The sequence below is a fragment of the Botrytis byssoidea genome (assembly GCF_014898295.1).
Source record: "Botrytis byssoidea strain MUCL 94 chromosome Unknown BBYS_001, whole genome shotgun sequence".
Lineage (NCBI taxonomy): Eukaryota > Fungi > Ascomycota > Leotiomycetes > Helotiales > Sclerotiniaceae > Botrytis > Botrytis byssoidea.
The window spans coordinates 1,871,962-1,892,960 of NW_024065842.1; the positions used below are offsets into that span (position 1 = coordinate 1,871,962).

A 20,999-nucleotide genomic window follows, 5' to 3' on the forward strand; every position below is an offset into this window, starting at 1 on the left:
TCCCAGGGGGTGGGGACGTGGCACCCATGACTTGTTCTTATTCCCGACAATGGGGCGTGGGCTTTTTCCAACGTTTTACTAAGCTCGGTATGTACACACACATATACAACTGCGAAGGGAAAATTCTGCAATCTATTTGCAAAAGGAATATATTCAGAAGAAAGAGAATATCAATGTTAAACAAAAACATGACATTCAATTAAGTGACATTTCTGTTTGAGCGAACATGAGCAATGGCTTAAAAGCTGGTTGTTTGTAATTTTCTACCTAAGACTGCCATTATTCTATCAAACTATTTACGAGATTACAGCCTGGAGTACCAATTCGCTCTGCCTTCTGAAACGCGAAATTTATCAAAAGTCGTGGATTTTACATTCGAGTGTTCTCGCTTATAACACTTGGCAACACTACATTGTCCGACTTCATGATTGACGAGCTTGATTGTATTTATTCGCTATCCGAATCCAACTGCATTGTAAGATGCACACTGCCATCCGAATCCGAATCCGACTCTTCAACATCATCGTAGGTCATAGCAGTATCCGCATTCATTGTACGCTGATCCAGAGGTTGAGGGTTGGTAAACCTAGCGGCTGGAATCTCCGCAGACATGGCAGATTGTTCAAACCCGGATTGACTAGGCATATTTTCTCGGCTACCGGCATTCAATCCAGCACCGAAGTTTTCTCTCAGTGGGGTCGGAAATTCGTTTTCTGAAGTCGACTGAAGATTCTGTGCATGAACACCCTCTTTTTGGCTGACAACAACATCGTCAGTGCTATCCATAATGTCATCTTCAGCATCGAGACTTTCTGGAAGATCATCGAGTACCGCAGTAGTATGTCCAGCAGGTATGATCGGCATGCGGGGTCGTAAAAGAATTTCCACGCAATCATCATCTGGAAATTCCCTGGTAATATGTGGGAGTACACTCGACAACGCTTTTCCATTCTTTCCGATAAATGGATTGAGTATGCTTGCTAACATCGCTTCTTTGTTCCGTCCGAGAATAGCGGTTCGCTCGAGTTGAGAACGCATCGATATATCAAGATATGCCTGGGGAAGGTTGGACAGTAATACAGGCAAAAGAGAACTGGCTGCCGCGACAACTTCTGGGTCAACAACCACAATTGTCGATATGGAGCCGCGAAGTAAAGTATCTGCATTCTGACTTGACGAACCTTTAGGTTGAGACTTACTGGCTTCAGGATTGCTGATGCCCGAATAACTTGTCTCCAGATCTTTACAGCATGCTCGCATTATTGGTACAAGTTTTGAGACACGTGATTTATCTAAGCTTTGACTGAGCAACGGCAGAATATTACAGGCTAAAGAATATGCCGATGCACGAAAGTCTTGATGGTTCTTTCCAGACGAAAAGGACCACATCAGCAAGTCGAGACTTCCCTGGGCCAGAGAGACGAAACTTTGTCCTAAAGTGGCCGACATAGTGCTGATAAGATGCAATACGGAAACAAAAACATTTGGTAGGCCAGCCCATAATCCATCTTTTTCATCACGGTCAATGGCAGGGTGCAACCTCACACTTCCGGAATTCGAGTCTGTGGGTGATGGCAAAGAAATCGACAAAATCCTGGTGATTAAATCGAAAATTGGTCCAACCGGGATTGTGACAGCCGAAGGAGTGGCTTCTCTGAGGTATTCATCCAGGAATTCCAGTAAGCCTACTAACCTTTCGATGCCAGCATCAATACCAGTCCAGCGGGGTAAATCCTCAGGAGTTCGCGCGCCACCAGAGAGCTCTTCATTAACATTTACAGGTTCAGCAATGTATCCAGCAGTTGATTCCCAGTCCTCCACGACAGCTCGGAAAACCTGGTCGGCAGTCATATGAATATTTTGCACAAGATCCCGAACTGCTTTTCCCCATTCCTCTCCCCCACCATTCTTCACGACTGTCTGGTGCAGAACGACTGTTAGTTTACGAGCACTCTCCTTTACTGATAACGCAACGTAACTCCGATCACAAAGGGTGCACGCCAAATATGGTCTGGTGGCAGCACGTATTTGGGATGCGAAAGGGCGGAAAATGGTAGTGTGACGAGGCAGTAACATAGCAAATGAGCGGAAAACTGTCTCTACTGATGATGGAGTTATATCCAAGGTATTCATCGATGGCTTAGATGAGATTAAATTCAAGCAAGACGTTACAAAGGTGGGTAATGTTGGCGTAGTGATTTCTCTGACCAGGGTTTGGTATTGATGGGTCATGGAGTAAATCTTGGCAAGGGCTACAATACTCAGCTCTTTGGCAGCACTCGAGTCCGGTTTCTAATATGATGATTAGTATTTACATAGAATAGGATACCCACAAGTGGTAGGAATAGTTTTCACACATACACCAAGGATTGAGAGCAATCCTCGCACCCAAGATCCCGCGTCGCGCAAAATTTCCCAACCTCCAACTTCGACCACGACCTTGATCAAGGCGATAGCAGCGAATCTTCCCGGGGCGCTCTTGCCATTCAATAGGGTCGTCAATTGGGTCTTTAATTTGTGGACCAGGACTGCCGACTGCGATGCATCCGCCTTTCCAGAATTTACACTGGGGGCTGAAAGAGGAATTTGGCATTGAAGAACATATTGAACAAGAGAAGGTACGAGACTTGGAAGGTCATTTGGAGGAGTAGATGTCAAACGCAAGCAAAGAATGCGTAGCTCAGATGGAATCGACATCTTTTGAACTTTTGGATCCCAATTTTATCTGTTTGGATGTTGTGAAAACCCTGAAAAAAGAATTTTATATTTCACCAGAGACCCTTAGTCTGGATCGAAATGAATGAAGATCTCTTCAGGGTAGGTGAATGGTTGCGAGGGACAGAGGATATAGAATTTAAAAGAAATTCAATTCAATGTAATATATCATGGTTGAGACTGGAAAAACTGTTTCATATGTGAAAATGTCCAGTCCAAAAGAAAATGCGGGAGAACTCTGCTCTGATTGGCGGAAGTGGAGCTAGACTTGCCCGGGCACTTTTAAGCCATGGTGAAGCCACAGGGGAGCCACAGATGGCTGGTGCTAGTCCACGGGTCACAAATGAAGATTTATATAATCCAGCTCTATCTATACTCGCTCAGAACTTCTATATACTTCCAAGGTTATCATCAGTTGTTCTCATTATTATTACGCTCAGCCTTATTTCAATGTATGGAGATTGGCAAATTCGGGGTTCAGTTCTGCTATGGACAAATCAAAGGAATTTGATTGGTTTACCTAACTACCTAACTAGAGAAGAAATATGGAGCCCCCTAGTCTGTTCAGCCTTGTCTGATTCTGTCAGCCATTTACCACGTGATACAGCATACCGCCCATTGAGAGGTCCACGGGTACCAGGTACGTTGGCGTGGGTGCATGATGTGCCAACACGCAGCCTCGAGGCAGCCTCGCACGCGGATTTATATTATTCCGGCTCTGGATGCCAAGAAATGTGAGAACTGGATTTCTGGAAAACCCCCCTGGGATCAAGACGGGGGAGTGAAGACCAAAGCTTAGAGAATGGTTCGTATCCATGGATTGATTTATTCAAGACCCAAAAACGCAGTAAATTGAAGACCCAATCTATTGCTAATTAAAGCTGACGAAGTATTGAGCCATTCAATCGCTTTACCATTCTCCTAGATCACTTAATTTCACAATAAATTCTAATTTCTTCCAATTCCACAATTCCATTTGTGCTTGGCTGCTCTTCTTGTGACCTCCTTGAGCATGCTGTCATTCGGTTCAACGTGTTAACCATCTCCCTTCCTCTTTACATATACACATACCTCCTGCATATCCAGTAACCAGAATTACATGCGACCATGAGTGTAAGTCGAGATTTGTTGATAGGATACAGCACTTGATACATTTGCTTACATACTTTAGCGTGAACAAACCAAAGCGGCCCATTATATTCAGCTCCTGGACACGGCTCGTTGCGAAGGTAATTGGGATGCTGTGCCAGAACTTGTTAGGAAGGTTAGGAAACATGCGCCTGCGCGGATATGTATGTTAACATGCTACTACCAGAATGGATCTTCTATTCTTAGACTTCTTGCACTGATCTTCGACATTAACCCTTTTCAATAGGCCTCACGTTGACCGCAGAGACTGAACATGCAGTTACACAACATTGTCTTAAAACATTGACCTCTGCCACGCGGCCATCGACAGCTGGTTCTACCTCCTCAGACCTGTCCAGATATATACCGCCACTCTTAGAAGCTATATCAAACGAACGACAACATGTTGAAGATGACTTCCAGGCGCAAGTTTGTGTTGGCTGGATACATTGGCATACTGGGGAACATGCCCTGGCATCTTCGAGTTTACCTGACAGTATCGAGGCGGAATTTTCTCAACTTGATGGGACGAACAAAGAATCGACCGAATGGACGAAAGTGTGTGCACTCAAGGCCTCGTTTATCAAAGGGGATTCGCAACGGAGAACTGGACATTTGGCAGAAGCATTGGAAACCTTTGAGTCTGCTCTGCCAATATTGGCGAGCGTATCATCTACACCACCATCGGCCGGCCGAAAGGAATTGAACACTTGGATCGAAGAATTATTGGCAGGATCTTGCATGCTTTCAAGTCATGTTATCAAAGCAAAAATTTCCCCGACACTCGAGACCGAAACATTGTCAGCATTTCGTGCATGGGCAAGATTTTGGGAATGGGCCCCAACGAAGCCACTGGGTCGCGCACTGCATGCTGAAACCTCAAGGCGACAGGTATGGAAAGAATACTACATCACATTATCGGACATACTCCAGCAACACCTGCCATTTCCCACAACAGATCTTACTACCGCATATTCTGAGTCGTCATCGAAGCCACAACAACGAGCGGAGTTGAAACAAGTGGAAGCTCGCTACGAGGAATTGCTTCTGAGTGAAGTACAGTTTCCGAAGGCGGAAGAACCGAGTGAGGAAGTCGAAGCATTTGTTGAACTAGTGATGCAAAACTGGAGAGTTTTATGTGGGAATACATGGCAAGAACATGAACTTGGCGAAGGAGGGGCGGAGGCAATTAGTAGGAGTGTTTTGAACATTCTGTACAATGCCGCAACTAAAACCTTCCATTCAACGCCAATTTTGCGACATTTATTCACCGTTCATGTAGCGGTCGCCGAATTTGATTTAGCGTTTAAAGCATTCGATACCTATTTGGAGATTGTAAAAAGAGGAAAAGCTCGAGTGGAGAAAACCGGGGAGTTGGAACACGGTCTAGATGACGACGAAACAGTTTTGAAAACGGCTGCCGAGTGCATCAGAGCTTTATGTCGGTATGGCTCAAGACAAGGGGCAGAGAAGGCTAAAGACCTTGGCCAATTTTTCGAGGAGTGGTTAACTAAACACCATCCCGTCGAACAGCCACATGGGACGGAGAAATTGCTTGAAAATGGCACCTCGCTTGTTTCAAGCACTTCTATATCACCAAACACATTTGCCGTTGCTTGGCGATCAATCGGAATCGGCTATGCACAATGGGCACGCTTAACTTTCGATTCGTCTTCGAGAGGAGCCATTCAATTGAAGGCTATGAAATGCTTCCGCCGGGCTCTCCTCCCGGAGTATAAGAGCACCGCAGATGTAGAAACCCTTTTTGCATTGGGCACAATCCTTGCAGAACGCAGAGAGCTATCGACAGCGATTGAGGTTGTGAAAGTTGGGCTTGCTCCTCTGCGCTCTAATTTGCAAAATGGTCATAGCTCTTCCATTGCAGCCAGATTCTCAAGAGAAAGATCTCTGATACCGTTGTGGCATCTTATGGCTTTACTGCTGAGTGCAAGGCAAGATTTTATGACAGCAGTAAGATCTTGTGAAGGTGTCTTTGACCAATTCGGGGATTCAAAAAATCTATATGGAGAATCTGAACTTGAAGGTTCATTCAGAAGCGAGCACCTGAATTCCAACGAAAACATTACGCAGCAGAATCGAGGTTTAGTAGATGAAATGGATGATTTTGAAAAAGCAAATCTTTTGGAGGTAAAGATGACTCAATTGTCTCTTATAGAAGTCCTTGAGGGCTCTGAGGTTGCAGTTAACTGTAGTGATGAGCTTTTGACTCTATATACAAGACTTTTTGGTGACCCTTCTAAAGAAACTGCCACTGCGGTAGTTCAAAATGCTACGTTGGTGCCCCCCAAAAGCTCCGCAGGAACCCTTAGAAGCATGAAAGGAAGTATATTTGGACGAACTCTGAATAGGTCAATGCGAAAGGATATGGTAGCTTCGATGGAACAAAGCACAATCTCTCAACGACCAGACGCCACACATGCCACGATCAATAGAGCACCAACTATTCAAGTCACTCATGAAAATGGCACAGCTGGAAGACATCACCGCAGACGCTCTGAAGATCATCATGAAAAGCTGCACAAAAAATCAAGTGTCAGAAATCCTTCTCAAGAGCCGAACAGAAGCGTGAGTGTAGGAAGGATCGATGGCACTGCGAGGGAGGTGGATCTACAGAATCGAGAGGATCATTCGGAACAAGGCTCAAAACCACTACCACCAACCTCACAGCAGATGGAACACAAGGAGCAAATTCTCAAACCAGTGGGCTCAAATCACATCGTTCAAGATAGTCGTTTTCCAATTACCCCATACTCATCATCACCCAGCCCCACAACGCGGTTCTCGAAAGATTCCGAGAGGCGGCGGAGAATATCAACATTAGTCAAAGTATGGTTATTAATTGCCGGCTTTTATCGGCGAGCAACCATGTATGAAGATGCTAAAGGTGCAATCGAAGAGGCCCATAAGTTAGTGCACACTTTAGAAATGGATATCATCAACGACCCAACAGGCCTCGCGTCATTCGATCATTCTGGTTGGGGAGGTGGAAAGAGTGTGTCTGAACTATGGGGCGACGTTTTCTCAGAGGTACGTATGCTCGAGGAATGCATAGAATCTTGCTAATATTTTTTCAAGCGTGGCTATCTCTCAGTAGATCAATTTTCTCCATATACGGCACTTGAAAATTTCGAGACTGCTTTAACTCACTTTGCTGACCACCCTGCCGCAATCGTTGGGCTTTCCGATATCCTACTAGATATATATACAGAAGATCTTCTACCTCTTCCCACCATGCCAGCTTTAGTTCTTCCCACGGTATCTGCCAGTACCCCCTCGGCCTCTACCCTTAATACCTTGGCGCAGTCCCAACCACATCAACCAACGCTTCCCTTTCCCACGAGCGGTCCCCTTGGCCTTCCTCTTCCTACCCCCCTGAACCGAGACATGCTCGCTGATTCAAAAACGAACAAAGCCGATAAACTCGATAGACTTGCAGCTCGGGATCGTGCATATGGACTTTTATCCGGTCTAACAAAACTAGGTTCAGGTTGGAACTTTTCAGAAGCTTGGTATTCATTAGCCAGAGCATATGAATTAGGAGGACAGAAGGATAAAGCGAGGGAGGTACTTTGGTGGTGTGTAGAATTGGAGGAAGGTAGAGGATTGAGAAGTTGGGATGTGGTTAGCAGTGGTGGTTATGTTCTTAATTAATTATTAGATGGGTCGGAGATGCGAGTAGTTCGAGTTATAGACTTCGGACGATAGAGAGTTTGGTTATACATATCGGACAGAAGCCCGGGTGGGATATAAATAATGCAGACTTAAATTATTATTGAAATATTGACCCGACGTCTAATTGAACTTGTAACAAGTGTCGAATTGTATGAATAAAAATATATCGATACTTTGTTTTTACAAGACCTATCCTCTTTTATTCACAAGAGTACCTAGGTAATCTAGCAATTCATAGTACTTGTCATTGTACCCTTCGTTGATTTCAGATTTAGCCGCTCGTCTCATTATTTTGATTGTGAAAAGTGGGTAAAGTTTGTGTAGCACTTTAATGTTGGATTTGAATCGGCTATTAGCCGCGCCCACTAGTCCTCCATCACGTCGCGCAGGCAAGTTAGGGACCGGCGCTTGCAATGTGGATATGTCGTGCCAGGTCCGGTGGGGATCATGGTTACAATTGTTGTCGGAAAATCTCATGGAAAGACGATTGTTGTTGATTGTTGGGAGATGGGAAGTGAATGCTGGAAGCTGGGTTTAGGATCTCATATGGATGAAGCAAAACATTCAGCTTGATTGGCACGACTAGAAGGCAGAGTGAAATTCAAGGAACGCGGTATGTTTGTGTGTGTGAAATCAATTGGATATCTATAAGTGTTCCATCTATCTTTGCCTTTGGACATGTTTGTTGGTATGTATCCGCTTGCTAACACATTTTTCCAGCACTGTCTATGAACCTCCAGAGTACATTCTAATTTCTAATTTCTAATTGCACAAAACGCAAAACGCCCTCCACGACCAAAACTCGCTACATAATTCAGGATCTCAAGATGTTGAGTTGCTAACCAGATCACCACCTGGGTGATAAGCAATTTTTGTGAACTTGCTTTTTGATTCGTTTCCGGCTGGATCACTTTTTACCCTGTGCCTTGCTCTCAGAGATATTTGCTGGACCCGCCTACTCGCTTGCTTAATCCAAGATGTTTTTTATCTTGCTTTGTGGTAGTCGAAGAGGGGTCCTTTTGTGGACCTTTAGAAGTTGCTTTGCTTGTGGCTAACATTTTTTGCTTTGCTTCTTCCTCTTTCTCTTTCTTCTTGCGGGCTTCCTCCTCTTTCGGGATTTTTCTTTTGGGGACTAGAAGTCCGGGGGCATTGCTACCAGTGCTTACGACGGAGTCCCTGTCACTGTCATAGTCAGGAACTCTGTCGGCCTTCTTTACGGGCATTGTTGGGAATTGGATTGTGTGGATTGAGATGGAATGGAATATGATGCGTTGAGATGAGATCGAGTGTATCGAACTGTGGTTATGATAGAGATCTGTGAAGATGTTGTTGTTGATGTTGTTGATGTTGTTGATGAGATATGCGTTAAGACTTGAGAATCGGGACATTATATACACTTCTTGAGTACCAACATCTCCACTCCACCAATAACAGCAAAACTGACCTCCCCTCGATCGCGATCCACTCAATCCAATGCCCAAAAAAAATTGCAGCTATTTTTATCCAACTTTTATTGGATTCGGTGGATCTAGACTTTGCCACAGGTGTAACTACCGTTTACAAGGAGGACGAGGGAAGCCTCATGGACTAAGAGATCTGATGATCGGCCCGCAACCGGAGACCTCAGTGTTAGATTCATCAATTGTTCTAGGCAGTCGCTTTCTACCCTTTTTGGTGGTTACTATTTGCTGTATAGTATATCTCAGATTTTAGCTTACGATCAAGTGATTGTCGCCTGGGTATGGATGACGAGCTTTGAGGGTTAGTTTGCATTCGGTGTTCACAACACCTTTGGTCTTTGGTGCAATCGGTCTTGTGTTTTAAGAGAATTTAGGCTGCTTTTGCTACTGAATGCTGGATAGGTATGCATAGGACTATTCGATGGCTTGACAAGTCATATACTATGAATTACGGTGAGAATAGGATGGTAGTTCCTCTCTCCCAAGTCTGTTTGCTGTTTGGTATTTGAGTGAATTTCCTGGTGAGTACCCCCCTTTGCATCTTCCATTTCCGATCTTCTACCTATTTCCCAACCCTTGATTCTTCTAAAGAGCAATAATAGATGAAGCTGGAACCAAAAATGGAAAGTACCTTCATCCCACTACACAATTCTGTATACTTCAAATTCACGTAAAATTCCTCTTCCATTCCATTCCACAATACCAAAAAATACCTCCAACTAGGTAATCAGACCCATCTGCATAAACCCACCGACCTATCCGAATTCTCAAGAGGCCAGCTGGTCAGATAGGCACTACGGGCCGAAACCCAGACCGTGGCACAGTAAGTAGGTACCTAGGTATAAATATAGAACCAAGTTTTGCAAGCGGGTCGTGCGAGAAGGGCCAGAGGCCGACCCAGTGACCAAATGAAAATCTATATGTAGATGGGTGGAGAGAAGTTGGGTATATAAAGTAGGTACTCAGCTACCTCTGATAATTTTGATTCACTATCTGGCTCTTCTTCTATTATGTCTGGTTGCTAATTCACTGCTTTTTCGTGTGTGTTCTCTTTTGAGTTCACTTTTTAATATATGTACCCCTCCTTCATTCACTTTTCTGTATCGCCTACCCCTCTTTCCTTATTCACTAGCCTTGAACTTTTACCCCTCTTTTAAATTCACTGTTACCCCTCCATCTATATTCACTATTCCGTGCACATATACCGTAGCCCTTTGCTGAATCTCGGTTATAGATATACCTACCTAACCGACCTAGGTAAATCCGGATATCTAAATTCAACGGGATCACAATTAAAAACGAGTAACGAGACGATGCAAGTTTTCAAGCGATTCAAGCACATCATTTTCCGCATAATTTCTATTCCCTATAAACTCTATAACCATGCGGTTCACCCCATAACAACCCCATCTAGCTCACTCTCGTCCATATTCGAACGCAAAGCAATCCGATCAAAACATCCATCTTGGCTAAACACCTTGCTGTAAACACACATCGCTAAACATCTAGTTTCCCGAACCAAACACCCTCATTTCTAACTAAACTTTCGTCTCCGTCTATGTCTCTGTCTATAAGAAGTTTGTTAACGCCTTGCAGGTAATGACTGGAGCAAGTACCTGGTCGCTTTCGAAAAAAAAAATCATCATTCCCTTGATGCAATCTTTGAAAGCAGCCAGCAAAGCCAAAGCAGCCAATACCAGGACCAATTCTAAAACGTAAAATGCAGTTGAGTCGTGCCAGAATACTCTTTAATCGGATTCAGATGCCAAATTCGTGCTAATCTGAATCGCCAGTAATGATCGCCTCTGAATGCTCGATACCGTGGAGACGAAATGAGTTCAAATTGAGCTGGTAGATTTGCTGACAGAGTTCATTTCCAAGAATAATGAAGGCGCCGAGGAATATGGTAGTGACTAGGTCGAGCATAGTAGGCTTCACGGCCTCGTTATTAGATGATTTCCGTATCGATCGTTGTTTGAGATTGAAGCCAAGGACCCTAATATCTCTTCAACCTTATACCCGGAAGAAAAGACCCTTATTCGCTGGCACGGCTGAAATCGATGACTCTTGACGCATCACATTCTTACGGCTGTAACAGTGGTACTATTTCGTATGTCTGCACTTGGATAACGAGTGCAGACTACATGGTAGTAGCACGAGTGGATGACGGGATCTGTGCATCATGACAGGTATTTTTGTGTGAGGTTGAACAGAGTTTTGTGCCGCTGATATCCACTTCAGCAACAAACATCGACAACAAGAGAACTAATCAAGAGAGAGACTCATAAGCACGCTGTGGTGCAAACATAGGATTCAAAATCTTTGTCATAGCTTCCGCGGTTGTGAACAAAACACCACCACTAAACACAGTCCGTGATAATCTCATGACTGTTCCTCTCCAAAAGGCTTTCACGCCACCATCTTTGATGATACCCATTACAGCTTGAGTGGTTGTAGTCACTTTCGAAGATTGACTTCTCGTTTTGACAGTATCAAAAGGTTGTGTTGCCAAAGTTGTGATTACACCTGCCGCTGCCCCATTCGCGAAGTTCACGACAGTATTCTGTGGAATATCTTGTACGACCTGAAAATCCTTGATAATGTTGTACGAACCCATCCTAAAAGAGGTTGCAGAAGCTTGTTTGAGAGTGGTACCTATGAAACCTCTATACAAACCTACGAATCCATCTTCTTTGAGAATGGTACGTATGCAATGCATTGTGGAATTATATTGCCTCGTGGTCCTGGCATCATCGATAAGCGCCGTTTTGATCCGTTCAGTAGGTGTGACTGCAAATATGCTGGCTGCAACCCCCGCTGCCATGCCTGCTAACATATTGCGACCCGGAGATAGAACACCAGTCTCCGGATCTCGAAAGACGTTTTTGATGCTGTCATACGAAGTAAATCGTACGGCATCTTTTGCAATAGATCCAAATACTAATGCACCACAGCCCTTATACAAAGCTCTGATACTTTCTTGTTTGTATACTTGTAGAACAATCTGAAATGGATTCCGTGGTAATTTAGATGGTCCAGAATGTAGTTGAACTCGTGTTTTAGCAAACTCCATTGGGTATGTAAGAGCACCTTCTACTCCTCCAGCAATTCCACCAGATAGTAAAGATACGATTGGTGGTGTCGATACGTTTCCATGGCCACTCATTGTAAAAGCATGTAATAACTACTGATATAGCGAGCAACAATTGAACGTGAAAGAGGGATACCAAATGATTGTACAGCCAAAGATTGTTCTTCTATAATGAACAATTTAGTTTTCCTCCACCGTACCAAGGTACTGTTTTCATAACTTCAATCTATGACGTCTTAGTTTCTCGGTACTTATTTATCAACTTCACCGGTAGATCGGCAGTCGGTACTGTGCATTCGCCTAAACTTTCCGAAGCCGACGATATTGTAAATTAATTGTTGTAGATTCTTTATTTCTAAGTCTTTGGTGAAAGAATAATAGCAATATGGTGTCTCGATTTAGAGATAATGGTGCCCGCTCATTGATCATCCTGAAGTCAACGCAAAGCCGCCAGCAATATATACATATACAGTACATCAATAAATCAAGGGCAAGAATTCTAGCTAATGGCCGGGGTGCTATTTGTAGAGAAAAGCATGCGAAGCGCTCATAGTAGCAAATCCTTTCTTTCCGTTCCGAGCTGCGCCTGTCATTTATTCAGCGGAAATACCGCCGAAGTCCCCCAAGCTACCCAATCTCCACCCAAGATCAAACAATCATCAAGCTTCCAGAAATCTCTCTTTTCTGACAATGTTGATCTCTTCCTTGAAAGCCTTAGCCGGACAAAACTTTGAGACAAGCTGTGAAGCAGTATCGTAGATTTCTTGATTGGCCGGATTTGTTTCTCTTCTGACTCTCACATCATTCGAGGCGTTTGAATGAGCATCACTAGCTCTGTTAGAGGATGCAAGATGACTCTGAGGGCCTTGTATCATTTTCTTGACCGGTCTTAATCTATTCAGATTATCTTTAGAAGGTGATGTCTCATAATTGGGCCTGTTACTATTTCGTGTTTGTCTGTCCATTGAAGATGTGGAGCTTCTGAACAAATCAATTTCAGTAACCGATTTCACTTGAATGTGATTCTTGCTCCTGGGGCCATCTCTAGGTCCCTTCTGTTGTGATTCTGAATCCACGAAGGTTCCTCCCGTTTCTTTAAGATCGTCAAGTATACGTCTGCGTTTCGCCATGTGTGGAGATCTTGATTGTAGATGGCGGTCAAGATTGAAGTAGGGCGACAAAGAAGTATCAGGCAAGCGCTTTCGAAGACCTGAACTTGTAACCTCTGTTGTAGGCACGGTATATCCAGGCAGGTATTCAAGAATATCATCGTCATCTCGTGGCTTCCAGAACCTTGTAACTCGCTCATATGCCTGCTCTATCGCGTTGGAAACGGGAGGTTTCTTGTACCATGGATGATTTACTGCTTGAACAGCAGTCATACGTTGACTTGCATCACTAGCCAAAAGGTCGCGCAGAAATGATCGAGCTCTCCGATGGAGATAGGACCACTTGTTTGCTACCTCTTCTTCATCGGACGAAAGAAAATTCTTGGCAGCTTGTATTTCTTCCAGCTGGGACAATCTGCCTCGGGGAATCGAACTTTCACCAGTGAGCAAACTCCATGTCAATATTCCAAATGACCACATGTCTGCAGCTGTCGTATAGCCACGGCTTACATCAGAACCAATGATTTCGCTATTATCAATCAGTACTAATATTTGTTAACTGTCATTTTCGAAGATATACTTACGGTGCAACGTAACCCTCTGTTCCTACTGAAGAGAAGAGCCTGCCGGTTGTTTTGTCTGTATAATTGGCAAGGCCAAAGTCTGTGAGAATGACTCGAGAGCCGATATCGGTGTTTGTAATGAGAACATTTTCCATTTTAACATCTCTATGTGCAATTCCTTTCGAGTGAAGATATTCTAGAGCCAGAGCAATCTGTCGCGTAATGAGACGAGCAGGGGCGTCTTCAAGCCTGTTGTCACAAGAATCGAAGTATGTATATAGGTCTCCTGCCGCAGCAAGCTCTGTAAACATATACAACCTGTCGTTGGAAAGAAAAGCCCTTTCAATACGGATAATATTTGGCTATGATTTGTCAATCTCGGCCGTCTGAAAACATAGACGACTGAATGAGTGAGCTTGTCACAACTTACATGATTAAGTTTAGACAGTATCTCAACTTCTCGTAGGTGTGATTTCCTCGCCAAATCGGTATCGTATTGCTGACTTAATCCTGTAGAATCATGGGAGATGGAATATGCACGTCTTGAGGGACTTATTTTGATTACTTTACATGCTACCTGTTTCGAGTTGCCAACATTATTGGCAAGAAAAACCTCTCCAGCAATACCGCTGCCAAGAACATGGTTGGAAATGGTGTATCGATCTTTGAAATACTACGGATATATTAGTCAAACATGAAAGATATACCAAGAGAAGAATATGACATGAATACCTTGATTTCAATATCAGGCAATGGCATATGCGATGTTGTTCTTGATCTTGGTTGGTGAAATTGAAACTTCCAATCGGGTCGGATCTCAATCAAATCACCGTCAACAAGAAGACGTCCAATTCTTTCGTTGCCGACTATACCGATCAATACATTGTTCACATAGGTACCATTCCTGGATTCAAGGTCTTCGCAATAGATTGAAGGTGGGTACTCATCCAGCTTGTCCGTATCATATATGATGGTGTAGACACGAAAGTGTTGCTTCGAAACAATCACACTATCAATGGAAAAATCACTAAACTCTTATTAGCAGGTTACAGATCGATTGAACAAAGTACATACCATTCCGTCTCTCTTCCCACATGAAGATAGCCTTTGGCACGAATTGGAATTGCTGCAAAATCTATATTAGATCACGAAAGGTTGATGAGATAAGAGGCTTACGAACTGAACTCTTGACCAGTTTGTGCATGCTCATACTTGAGCGATGCAACGACAAGGCTGCTACCAGTGCCATGGCTGTTCCCTTCATGAGTTCCCATCAGGGATTGATCAATATTCTCACGGTGGTCTTGATCATTGAGCTCACAATTCAAACCCGATGCTTCCATTGTGATTATAAGATCTTGGATGCTGGACTCGAAACAAATTGTGGAAAATGTGAAAATATGGGAAAGTCAGAAAGAGAGAAAATGGAGGGTTAACGTATATTCAGAGAAGCATGAAACTGTGAGTTATCACACAAACAATACTACCCGACATCGTAGATCATCTTGATTATGTAACTTGAAGATTTTCTTGGTGTATCGCATCGCCTTGCTTCTTTTTCACTTCTCTCGTCTTCCTTAGGAAGGAACGAAGGGAGGCAGCCACATGCAATTCCTAGTTTGACTATCACGTGACAAGCGGGCGTCCTTCTTCAACGAACTCCCTTCTATGCTTGGGAGACTGCGAGCCTCCAGCTTTGTTGAATCTCAGAACGGATACCCTTTGGGGGGTCTAGTTGAAGTTGAATGAAAATCGGGGGTGATTTTTATATTAAGATTGATTTCCAGTACAACTAGTGCCAACCTTGCGACACCTCGACCTTACTGACGATTCTTTCCGACGACAAAATACCTGGTGGTGTCATGTCAACGTCTATGAGACCTCTGTTGGTTTAAGTAGAATTGGTTTAAGTAGAAATGTGTTTCCCATTGGAAAGTTTGATTGGAAAGTTTCTGAATACGCCCCTTGGGAAACTTAGGCGTATCGTAGGCCAGGTGCTATGCTTTTTGAGCATGTATATACTTAGGCTTCTCTCTTATGATATCAGAGTTATCATCATATGCCAGTTCCCTCAACATTTTACCTGTAAGATTCTGAATGTTCATAACATCTTGTTGCGACATACTGAACATCATACAAGCCCGGATTGGAGCATCATTTACCAACAATGATCCCCACATGAAGATTCTACACTTTGCATGTGGTAGACTTACCGGAAGACTATCTAGTAAATATCTTATAAAAGGACATGGTGCTCATGGAACTTTTGATTGTTTGATCATACATGAGAGATTGAGAGTGCTGGTTTGTGAGTTGCGGGATATGATTCTCTGGATATTTATATTGACGCCAGATATTGAGGGTGCTTTGAATGTGTATATTGACATAATGGATCGAAAGTGTTGTGGATCTTTGTGTTGATGTTGGAGAATGGGGACTTTGAATATTTATGATAATCTTAGGTAGAGATTAAGGGATTTTGAATGATTATAATAATTTCAAAGCTTGATAAGAGACTTGAACATTTATATTGATATCAAACATTGATACTGTCGTCCGGATGAATGCGAACCTTTGAATGGAATACCGGGCAAGCTCTACGGAGCGTCATATCTGGAAAGCACAGGAACATGTTGGAACCCTACACACCTGGTGCACCTACCAAGGGCCTAGGACCTAGGTACCTACTTTTCCTCAAGTCGGGCCCGACCAGGTAAAGGAATCTATATTGGGCATCTTGGGAACAGGTGAGCAGTCATGTGACTAGCCCTAATCAGTCAGAATGCGCTAAATTAGCTCAAAAATTAAGCGAGTATCAACACCCATATTTCGAGCTTCAATCGATGGAATTGACTTCTCCTCCTCACCATCTTCATACAACTCACATTGAAAATGTAAGTTGAAATCCATCCATTTTACCCTCAATCGCTATTCACAGTGCATTCTATGCTTATTGAAAGCATTTGAACCATTGCAATCATCATATTTCCCCTCACTTCCTCATGAATGGACTTTTACCCCTCTTGGCTCCATTTCCATCACTTCCACGTCAACAACTTCAAGTATTCATAACTGACAACCATCTTTAGGAGAGCCAAGTGGAGAAAGAAGCGCACTAGGCGCTTGAAGCGTAAGCGCCGCAAGACTCGTGCCCGATCGTAAGTTTCCATCTCCCTGTTGCTTTTCAGCGGTCTTTTTCGCAGAGACAATTTCCTTTGTTGGACATTTACTAACCCACCTACAGCAAGTAAACAACTCAAAACAACTCGATCTCGATACCCCTTACCTCTCGATTAATAACATCATGATATCCTAACCTCTTTCGAATGCGCCATCTCTCGCACCAAACGTCTTCGCCTTTTTCAGCATTTCAGTATTCACCAACAAGTTCGGAGTCTGCGCTTCGTTCAACGGCGGCTGGGTGTTCAAGGAAAGATCAGTTTGATGACGCGCACTTGTCAGCCTGTGGTGGGAAGTTTCGGAAGGTAGTTGGATCGGTCAACAATGCAATGTCGATTTGTTCATTGAGGGTTTATGAACCAATATGTCATGGGAAAGAAGCTGCCTCTGATGCTAAATGCCCTTATGACTACCAACCCGATAGGAATGAATAAGAAAAAAAGAAGTTCTTCTTCACTGATGTCATCTTTGCACAATGTGAAATGTTTTTAAAGTGATGGTGATATGTATGATGCTACTCGTTTGGAAATGCTGGCTATCGTACTTCGAAGCGGTTGTTGTGATGTGCTTCAAGCTTCCCCGCATGTAATATCAAGCCCTTCCCCAGGCATACACAAACGAAGTAGAGTGTCAATTCTCACCAAACTCATCTTCCCCCGCTTTGCTCTCGACGCTACGGAATGCAAAATACCCGTTGGACTTCTCAATTTATCTTTAATTCTACTTGCAGCTACCTCCAGCTACCTCCAGCTATTTCGATGAGAGCATATATAGATAAATTGACAATTGACCAAAATCATTGCACGCCTCATATATAATAAATTAGATAACCTTGCTTGAAAGCTGCATATGACCAGCTCAACACAACCCCGCTCATTGGTCAAGCCACCAGCATCTCAGCCTCGTCTGTTTTAGCAAAATGTCGGGAAAAAAGTTTCCAATTGCCGACCCATCCAAAAATTTATTTGATTTGCGACAGAACAGAAGCTTGTAGACCCGGCGCCTTCATACAATTTGCCTAGGCTTCACTTTGATCACAAAATGGCGGATAACATTGAGAAAAGCAAGAAGCGCAAGAAGAATGCCGATGGTTCTTCGAGACCTAGCAAAAAAGTGGCAATCGAAGAAGACAGAAATGTTCAGATTTCCTTAAAGGATGGTGATGATTGGGCTCCTGTAATTGGTATGTTTCTAAGTTAAGGCCAGGAGAACATTAAAGTCTCAAAATGAGGTTTCAAAGTTATAAAAGGTTGACTCTTTATAGCATCCACTCCTGGACTTGCTATGCCCGCATCTATATCTCTTCAACCATTCACAAAACCTCGCAAGAATGCCCCTCAACGACCAGGACGAAGCGGAGCAATTGCTACAACCGAAGTCCTCCTCCATTCCTCAGAACATCCAAAGCTTGACTATACTGCTCGAGAGGAAGAAGCGGGTGGGTCTGATACATTATTGAAGCATTATGTCGGTGTGTACGATCCAAAGACCGGGAAACTAGAGGTTATGGAAGCGCGAAAGATGGTGGTTCGTGGGAGCGTTAGAGCACATCAAGCTACGGAGGCTGAATTTGCCAAACATGTAAGTCTATTGCAAAGGAATCTCAGAGTCGATGCTAACTACTCGCAGACTATTCGAGAGCTTCGCAATGACCTTGGAGAGACTTTCGGTACTAAGAAAGCGAAGAAAGCCATTGCTTCCGTTACCGAGAATGCTATCTCAGCGAACAGAGGCTCTAGATTACTCGCGGATGGTGCCAAGCCAGCGAAGTTGGATGCTGCAAAATCTGCCATTATTGCATCTATGGCAGAAGCTACGTCTGGCATGGCAACTAGAAAAGACCTCGAGGAACAAGCAGATGCAGCCAAACCACGACCAAAAGCAGACCTTACTGCGAAAGATATCAAGGATGTGTATACGGTGGACAGCCTCATTGGAAGTGATATTTTCAAGTCTGTACCGGTCTTGGAATGGGAACAATCAGTCAAAGCAAAGAAGAACATTACAACCAACTCGAGATATGTGTCGGCCAGAATCGTCTCCGCAGCTACCGCAGGCGTTAATAAGCTCAGAGTCTTACGATACCTCCTTCTCTTGTTAGATTTACACATGGCTTCTCGACCAATGCGAGGTGGAAGAATGCTACCCAAGCGCGACGAAATGAAAACGAAGTTGGGTGACAATATACCGCAAGCTATCATTGAAGATGTACGACGCAAATACTCGGACGCTGGAGTCATGTCAAAGTTCAAGTCTGATCTCCTCATCACACACGCATGTGCATTAGCATGTCTAGTTGATAATTATGAAGTTGATCTGTATGATCTTCAGCTGGATTTGAAACTGGAGACAAAGGAGATGACTCAATATTTCAAGGAGATTGGTGCAAGGGTTGTAGGACTTCCAGAGGCGAGGAGGAAGGCATTGGATTTGGACAAGGCAACTGCCGCACAAAGGAGGACAGCGAAGTTGAAGTTACCATTAGATTTCCCAAGAGTGCCATTTGGAAGGAGAGGATAAAAATGAGTCGGGAATAGATTAGGCTGATGATTGTTACTGGCGAAGCGGAGTAGTTAGGATCTTAGTTTTAATACCGAAAAATGGAGATAATGAATTCTATGGCAACCTTATTGATAGTAAGGATACTGGTCCGTTCTTGTCCCTCAATTTTGATTGAAACAACAACTTGGATCAGGACATTCTGATTCTTTGAGTGCTCTAAACAATCCGAGACAATGAAGCGATCTGAATGTCCCTGATTGTGTGAAATATTAAAACGACGCTGAATATTCAAAACATTTTATATTTTTGGGGGGAGGAGTGGGAGCAGGAGACCCGATTTACACGTCAAGACCTTCGACACCAAAAACAAAAGCTGCCAAGATCCTTTATTTATGACCCTTCCTTGAGATGCCAGATTCATAAACTGCGGGAGACAGAACTGCTGGAGCTCAATCTCTCTCTCTTCTACACCCTCTCATACACTCTCTCATACATTCTCTCTCCTACGCTCTCTCTCAGTGTATATCCCAAATTCTCTAACCGATGTCCCTGTATCTTACACAACCCTACATTTTGCACAACCTCAAATTCATTATTACTATAACTTCAATATTAAATTATGTCGTAGGTCTCGGGCTAATAGTGAATATAAGTGAATTAGACTAATATTTAATCTATTTTGGGAAGCTGGCTCTGATTGATAACTAAATTGATTATATAAGCAATATAATATATGATTTTCAATAGATTTGTATTGGATACTCATTTTTTTATGCTATATTTGAAGGAAAAAGATCTTATTTTATACATTTTTAATTAATCTAGTTTTCTATTCTTATTATTCTTTTGTACATCTTTTTCTAATTCGATTATTTCTTTAAATGAAGCTTTCTTTATATTATTTATTCAATTTGAATTTATTAAATTAATTTAATAATAAAGAATTTAATAAAGAATCAATTTTCTTTATTCTCTTTTAGATTATATTAGATTAAAAAAATTAAGTAATAATGATGTGATTTGATTATATAATTGATTATAATTAGATAGTTTCTAAATAGAACTTTACTTTAATATTCTAAAAGATATACATATTATATTATTTTGAATTAAAAACAATAGTTAGTTAATTATAATATTAATAATAGAATAATAATGAAAAAGATTTTATAGAATACTTTGAAAATTATTAAAGAAATTTAATAAATATAAATTTATTTATTAGTTAGTTATTATAATTAATTTTAAATAAATAGATTTTTTAAAGAAAGAATAAGTATTAAAAAAATGATTTTCAGTTCTTTTATTAAAAAGAATAAATTATTAAAGATTATTTATATTAGAATAGATAATAGTAATGAATCCACTAGGTATATTTGTTACGAAGATACCCGCCACTATAACATGAATTATAAGATTAACCTAGGCTTTGATATTAGGATCTACAAAAAACAATACTATAGGGATAATAGAATAGAAGAGTATCTAAAAATAATAATAATTAAATAAATAAATAGTAATCGAAAGATAGATATTTATCTTTTATTGATAACGTGGT

At 42.4% G+C, this 20,999-nt stretch overlaps 8 protein-coding genes across 8 annotated transcripts; 4 read left to right on the forward strand and 4 right to left on the reverse strand.

Moving 5' to 3' along the window:
• Positions 1-447: 447 nt before the first annotated feature.
• Positions 448-2,697, reverse strand: EAE97_000564 (uncharacterized protein; the record flags this gene model as incomplete). The annotated part of the gene is made up of 2 exons (XM_038871074.1): positions 448-2,292; positions 2,362-2,697. 2 exons carry the CDS (start codon positions 2,695-2,697, stop codon positions 448-450), a joined length of 2,181 nt encoding a protein of 726 aa, XP_038738435.1.
• A 243-nt stretch (positions 2,698-2,940) lies between these two features.
• On the forward strand, positions 2,941-3,453 carry EAE97_000565 (uncharacterized protein; the record flags this gene model as incomplete). The annotated part of the gene is made up of 1 exon (XM_038871075.1): positions 2,941-3,453. One exon carries the CDS (start codon positions 2,941-2,943, stop codon positions 3,451-3,453), a length of 513 nt encoding a protein of 170 aa, XP_038738436.1.
• Positions 3,454-3,822: 369 nt separating this feature from the next.
• On the forward strand, positions 3,823-7,515 carry EAE97_000566 (uncharacterized protein; the record flags this gene model as incomplete). Its single annotated transcript, XM_038871076.1, has 4 exons — positions 3,823-3,828; positions 3,887-4,007; positions 4,091-6,891; positions 6,940-7,515. 4 exons carry the CDS (start codon positions 3,823-3,825, stop codon positions 7,513-7,515), a joined length of 3,504 nt encoding a protein of 1,167 aa, XP_038738437.1.
• A 3,750-nt stretch (positions 7,516-11,265) lies between these two features.
• Positions 11,266-12,162, reverse strand: EAE97_000567 (uncharacterized protein; the record flags this gene model as incomplete). Its single annotated transcript, XM_038871077.1, has 1 exon — positions 11,266-12,162. The coding sequence occupies one exon, from the start codon at positions 12,160-12,162 to the stop codon at positions 11,266-11,268; it is 897 nt and encodes a 298-aa protein (XP_038738438.1).
• A 293-nt stretch (positions 12,163-12,455) lies between these two features.
• EAE97_000568 (uncharacterized protein) lies at positions 12,456-15,102 on the reverse strand (the record flags this gene model as incomplete). Its single annotated transcript, XM_038871078.1, has 6 exons — positions 12,456-13,725; positions 13,781-14,121; positions 14,190-14,432; positions 14,492-14,786; positions 14,834-14,885; positions 14,940-15,102. 6 exons carry the CDS (start codon positions 15,100-15,102, stop codon positions 12,747-12,749), a joined length of 2,073 nt encoding a protein of 690 aa, XP_038738439.1. The 3' UTR covers positions 12,456-12,746.
• A 449-nt stretch (positions 15,103-15,551) lies between these two features.
• EAE97_000569 (uncharacterized protein) lies at positions 15,552-15,882 on the reverse strand (the record flags this gene model as incomplete). Its single annotated transcript, XM_038871079.1, has 2 exons — positions 15,552-15,642; positions 15,782-15,882. 2 exons carry the CDS (start codon positions 15,880-15,882, stop codon positions 15,552-15,554), a joined length of 192 nt encoding a protein of 63 aa, XP_038738440.1.
• A 507-nt stretch (positions 15,883-16,389) lies between these two features.
• EAE97_000570 (uncharacterized protein) lies at positions 16,390-17,373 on the forward strand (the record flags this gene model as incomplete). The annotated part of the gene is made up of 3 exons (XM_038871080.1): positions 16,390-16,439; positions 16,849-16,917; positions 17,148-17,373. The coding sequence occupies 3 exons, from the start codon at positions 16,390-16,392 to the stop codon at positions 17,371-17,373; spliced, it is 345 nt and encodes a 114-aa protein (XP_038738441.1).
• Positions 17,374-17,980: 607 nt separating this feature from the next.
• Positions 17,981-19,459, forward strand: EAE97_000571 (uncharacterized protein; the record flags this gene model as incomplete). The annotated part of the gene is made up of 3 exons (XM_038871081.1): positions 17,981-18,122; positions 18,204-18,520; positions 18,569-19,459. 3 exons carry the CDS (start codon positions 17,981-17,983, stop codon positions 19,457-19,459), a joined length of 1,350 nt encoding a protein of 449 aa, XP_038738442.1.
• Positions 19,460-20,999: the final 1,540 nt, after the last annotated feature.